At 40.4% G+C, this 5,685-nt stretch overlaps 1 protein-coding gene across 1 annotated transcript; it reads left to right on the top strand.

Annotated features, from left to right (window-relative positions):
- Positions 1 to 3,602: 3,602 nt before the first annotated feature.
- On the top strand, positions 3,603 to 5,126 carry mcm5 (minichromosome maintenance complex component 5; the record flags this gene model as incomplete). Its single annotated transcript, XM_010779029.1, has 3 exons — positions 3,603 to 3,746; positions 4,465 to 4,530; positions 4,905 to 5,126. Coding segments are annotated over 3 exons (432 nt in total), but the record flags the coding sequence as incomplete, so codon positions are not given.
- Between the last annotated feature and the right edge of the window lie 559 nt (positions 5,127 to 5,685).

Here is a 5,685-nt window from a genome sequence, read left to right as displayed (position 1 = left end):
TGTCTCTTCTACATCAACATGTGTCCCCTCTTCTTCATGTCTCTTCTACATCAACATGTGTCCCCTCTTCTTCATGTCTCTTCTACATCAACATGTGTCCCCTCTTCTTCATGTCTCTTCTACATCAACATGTGTCCCCTCTTCTTAATGTCTCCTACATCAACATGTGTCCCCTCTGTGTAAAGAGACTCTGAAAGTTTCAGGAACAAAGATTCTCTCTCTTTTTGTCCTGATCCATTTATATAAAAACCTGTCTGAAAATGAGCTGATCAGATTTTGGCCACTTTATGATGTCATAACGATGTGTTGGCTTGTGTAACCATTAGCCAATCAGCAACCAAGGTAACCCCCCCCCACCACCTTATCACCTGAATCTCCTCCTAGAGCACCATTGGGTTATTTTTAACCAAATGTCTCTCAGAGGGGTGTGGGGAGGGGCTCCTTATTTTCATCTAAAGTATCAGACAGAGAATCAGCACTTTGGAAACAGGGCTGAAACAGAGAGGATTATGGGTAATGCTGCAATGATCCGCTTGGTGTTTCAGCTAATCAGAGACAGGTTCTGTATATATCTGAGACCTGTAATATATTGATGAAAAACAGTATAATAGGGGAAGTGTTGTGTATCAGTCATTGCTCACTGTTCTCCTGCTCTCTGTTCACAGCTACGCCAGTGGAGGAGAGGACGGCTACACTAGGATTCATTGCTTTGACCCACAGTACTTTGACTTTGAGCTGGAGGCTTAAACAGACGACTTCTCGATCAAGAGCATTTACAGTCAACCACCGCGCCTTCAGTCAGATTTTTTCTTAATAAAGCGGTCTGCAGAGGGTTCTTGGTGTTTTTTTGAGTCATTTTCTAACATCAATTGGGGTCTGTTCTTTAGTGGGATCCAAAGTCCTTTCTTTAAACCCTGGATCTGCGGGTTTATCGTGACTGACTGGACTTCAAAACCCACACTCCCTGATTCCCAACTCTTTTTAATCTGATTCTACACATAAGTGGAATTTGAGTTGATATATTTTCTGTTGTAAGCCATTCCACCACAAGTCACCATAAAATTACTGATATCAAGTTGTGTCTGTGTGATTTATGCAACATTGTGTTATTCTTTCACATAGAAACACCCTATATGATCTAGTCCAATCGGTTACCTATTAATAGCTTACTATAATAAGAATGATATATAGTTTGGATGCAAACATTTACCGAAATGGGATCACGTTCTTACTTTTTTGAATTACCCTATACTATTACTCGCTACTGACATACCTTAGTATTTACGTCTGAACTAGTATACATTATTAAAAGTATCAGGCAAGTAATAAGTATAGTATGTGGCAGGAAAGGTCTTAGTATATATTTCTTTTAAAGTCATATTTTAGTGTGTGAAAAAAGTCATAGAATGTTGGAAATATATATACAAATATTTTTTATATTTTGATGCATCATAACCGCTTTGATACAAAGACAAGTATTCTTTGGTCTGCTGTCATTAGTTATCAACCTAATGTTAATAAGTTCAGTTATAACTAGACCTCGTAAACTCTACTCAAGCGGTTTAAAACTTCAGTTTCTTTCCCTCACAGCTGTTATATGACAGGTGTCCTGAAAAGTAGTTTCTTAAGGTCTTTATTCCCATAGTTTAAAGGTAAGGGTAGGGTAGGTAACTTAAGAATAGAGAAACCAGCTCGAGTGCGCTAAAATTTGAAAGTAAGCAGTCCTTCAGACTTCCTTGCAGAGCCCCTCCTCCAACACACAGGAACGCGCACATGACCAATGAGGGCACGAGATACATTTGTGCACAGATGGAAGGCTGAGAGGCAGGTAGGCCATCCAGTCACTTTAGCCGGGCCGGCTCAGATGATTGGTCGTGCTTTTTACAGCGCCACGGCTTCCACAGATGAATTTGTTATGTATTTAGCATTTAATATATATTCATTGCTATCGGTATGTTAAGAGCATTCCATGGAATATAACAAGTGTTTCTGAAGAGAATTACCTACCCCACCTTTAACAGACATATTTAAAAAAGAACCCGGACCCATCTGCTTTTGGGGAAATTAAGGGGAACATCATAGACTAAATAGACCACCTCGGACACATTTCTGACAAGTAACCCCCCCCCTAGTGTCAAATATCTGAAATGTGACATGTCACATTGGGCTTTAATGGTAAAATAACTCTTATTTATAACTTAATTAATGAGGATAATTGTTTGGTTGAAATTAGTTTGAACATTCTTTGAATTGAAGAATAAGAACATTAACTCAATATAATTGAATCAGCTAAATTAACTGAGCAGATCATAATCTTATTTCTAAGTGTGCATAAATGTCAGTTTGGGTTTACTGTGAGGGTAAGTTTAGGGTTAAAGTCCCGATGTGGCACCAGTGTCACAGCGATGTTTGTCTCATTTGTTTCATATCAATTTGATCAAGAAATGTTTCCACAACAGCTTAAATGTAATAAAGGACATGTTATGCAAGCATTTTAATTCTTAAATGGCTTGAATTTTAACTTTAGCAACAAAAAAAAAGCTTTTGAAATGTCGCTCATGTCATATGTTAGCCTGGCGCATGGACATCTTGGACACGTTGTCATGGGAACACAAAATCAAATGACCTAGCCAGGACCCAGCAGACTGTTTAGGGTGTGTCACTTAGGGACTTCATGAGATAAAACCAACGCTAAAGCTGAATAAGGAACTTTCCAGAACATTTAAAGTTCATGTGACACCCGTGTCACGGTGGTTCCTTATGGGTTAAGTATACTATGCGAGAAAAAGTAATAGTATGGTATCAGGGTATATGCAGGAATACTGAGGTCAAATTTAATACCTTTTAAGACCTTTTTTAAGACCCTTTCCATACATTTTAAGACCTCATCGCAACTTTGAGTTCTAACCGGTTACATTGGCGACACACTTTACCTCACATTTACTATATTGATTGTAAGATAGCACAACTAAACAGAGTGCAGACAGACTACTGAAGCCTCCTCTCCACATGAACTTCAACCTCTCTGTGAAGGTCAGGTTTAATGCAGTATGCTGCTTTGTTGCTTCTGTACTCTGTGCTCTTTCATTCCAGTAAAACTCCTCAGAAACCATTAGAAACCAGTATTTGACCAATAAACCAAACAATTGACAAAATTTGAACTATGAAATATATTAAACTTTGGTGAGCTTCAGCGGGCTAATGCCATATAGGAGCTCCCTCACAAATACCCAGGGGTTAAATTGGGCTGGGGCTGTCCGGGGCTAAGCCCTGGCACATAGGACGATGCTCTGACGTCATCACCCTCACACATTTGTCNGTGTATCCATCATTTCCTGGTCTTCTCTAAAGAAGAGGGACCAATGAAAACGTTGTCATGTTGCCGTTGTTCACCATGGAAACATTCATTAGCTAACAATGACATTATTGTTCTATTAATATAAAGGGAGGTCAGGTACTCTTTAAAACAGCTGCTAGTTATGGGTACTTTTTACTGAAGTACATTTCAAAGCCTCTTTACTTTTACTTGAGTAAAGTTTGTGTGTACTTTCTCCATCTCTGGTGGTTTGTGAATCCTCTGATGCTGAATCGTTTCTCTTCAGGTGTACACTTCAGGTAAAGGCAGCAGCGCCGCCGGTCTCACCGCCTCAGTTCTGAGAGACCCCAACACCCGGGGTTTCATCATGGAGGGGGGGGCCATGGTGCTGGCCGACGGAGGAGTGGTGTGCATCGACGAGTTCGACAAGGTAAGAAAATAAAAGTGTTTTTGTATTATAGTGGTGCAGGGATGACTTATTACTAGAAGTAGACCCTGAAGGCACCATCTCCCTGGTTCCCTACACAAGAGGACAATGGGATTTTTATATAGGACGCACGGTCACATGACTTCACGTCACCACCGCTAAGCTAAAGGAGGCTAATGTTGGGCTATAAAGGAACTACAGCACGGTCACATGACTTCACGTCACCACCGCTAAGCTAAAGGAGGCTAATGTTGGGCTATAAAGGAACTACAGCACGGTCACATGACTTCACGTCACCACCGCTAAGCTAAAGGAGGCTAATGTTGGGCTATAAAGGAACTACAGCACGGTCACATGACTTCACGTCACCACCGCTAAGCTAAAGGTGGCTAATGTTGGGCTATAAAGGAACTACAGCACGGTCACATGACTTCACGTCACCACCGCTAAGCTAAAGTTGGCTAATGTTGGGCTATAATAAAAGGCACGGTCACATGACTTCACGTCACCACCGCTAAGCTAAAGGTGGCTAATGTTGGGCTATAATAAAATGAACTACAGCCTAAAAGGTGGCGTATTTTATGGCGTAGGACAAAACTTTATAATCTATGATGACTCATTTCTGGGTTTTAGGACTCATTCCTGCGCCACTCTTTAGACGGAGGAAGTTTGATTTAATTTGTGTTTGAGGATTAAAGTGATATATTTTGTTGTATTTCAGATGAGAGAGGACGACAGAGTGGCCATTCATGAAGCCATGGAGCAGCAGACCATCTCCATCGCCAAGGTATTTATACACTTGTGTTTTTTTAACTCCTCACTTGAGACTTTTTAAGGCTTTAAATTGCTTTACATATTTATTTTGGTTTTGTTGGTGCATATGGCATGCATACAGACATTCACACTACAGTCTGTGAGATTAACCATTGAAACCAGTTAAAACCCCAGTTATTGATCCCACAACCATTACATCATAAATGTGTGTATTCTGTTATATATGAATGAAAATACCTTATTTATCCCTGGTAAATGTGAAAAAAAGAATATGTAAAAATTATCAACTTATTATTTCAAGTGCATTTTCGGGGCAGTTTCTCCGAGGGTTAAGATCCCAACGTCCCTCATGCACTGAACTAAACCCCCCCCCTCTCCTCCCCACAGGCCGGTATCACCACCACTCTGAACTCCCGCTGCTCCGTCCTCGCTGCCGCTAACTCTGTGTTCGGACGCTGGGACGACACGAAGGGCGAAGACAACATCGACTTCATGCCCACCATCTTGTCCCGATTCGACATGATCTTCATCATCAAAGACATCCACGACCACGAGAGGGACATGGTGAGGGTTCACTCACCGTTACTCACAGGAAGCGGGAACAATTAATTAATAATTGTTAATATGCAGTGGTTGGAAGTAGTGGAGTACGAATACTTTGTTACTGTACTTTAGTTCATGTTTCTGGTATCAGTACTTTACTCCACTACTTATTTTCTGCCGACTTTTTACTTTGACTTCTTACATTTTAAACACAAATACCTGTACTTTCTACTTCTTACATGTTGAACTCAAATACCTGTACTTTCTACTTCTTACATGTTGAACACAAATACCTGTACTTTCTACTTCTTACATGTTGAACTCAAATACCTGTACTTTCTACTTCTCTCATTTTCCAAACAGGCTGGTTCCTTTAGTCTGAATGTGTGTTTGGTGTCGTGATCATTATTATTTAGAGTCATTGCGTGCCTATTGATTTGAACACGATCCGTGTATCCATCATTTCCTGGTCTTCTCTAAAGAAGAGGGACCAATGAAAACGTTGTCATGTTGCCGTTGTTCAGCATGGAAACATTCATTAGCTAACAATGACATTATTGTTCTATTAATATAAAGGGAGGTCAGGTACTCTTTAAAACAGCTGCTAGTTATGGGTACTTTTTAC

This window comes from Notothenia coriiceps, unplaced genomic scaffold, assembly GCF_000735185.1.
Source record: "Notothenia coriiceps isolate Sejong01 unplaced genomic scaffold, NC01 NC01_scaffold00019761, whole genome shotgun sequence".
Lineage (NCBI taxonomy): Eukaryota > Metazoa > Chordata > Actinopteri > Perciformes > Nototheniidae > Notothenia > Notothenia coriiceps.
The sequence above is the reverse complement of the archived record's forward strand: the minus strand, read 5'-3'. Positions and strand labels throughout refer to the sequence as shown.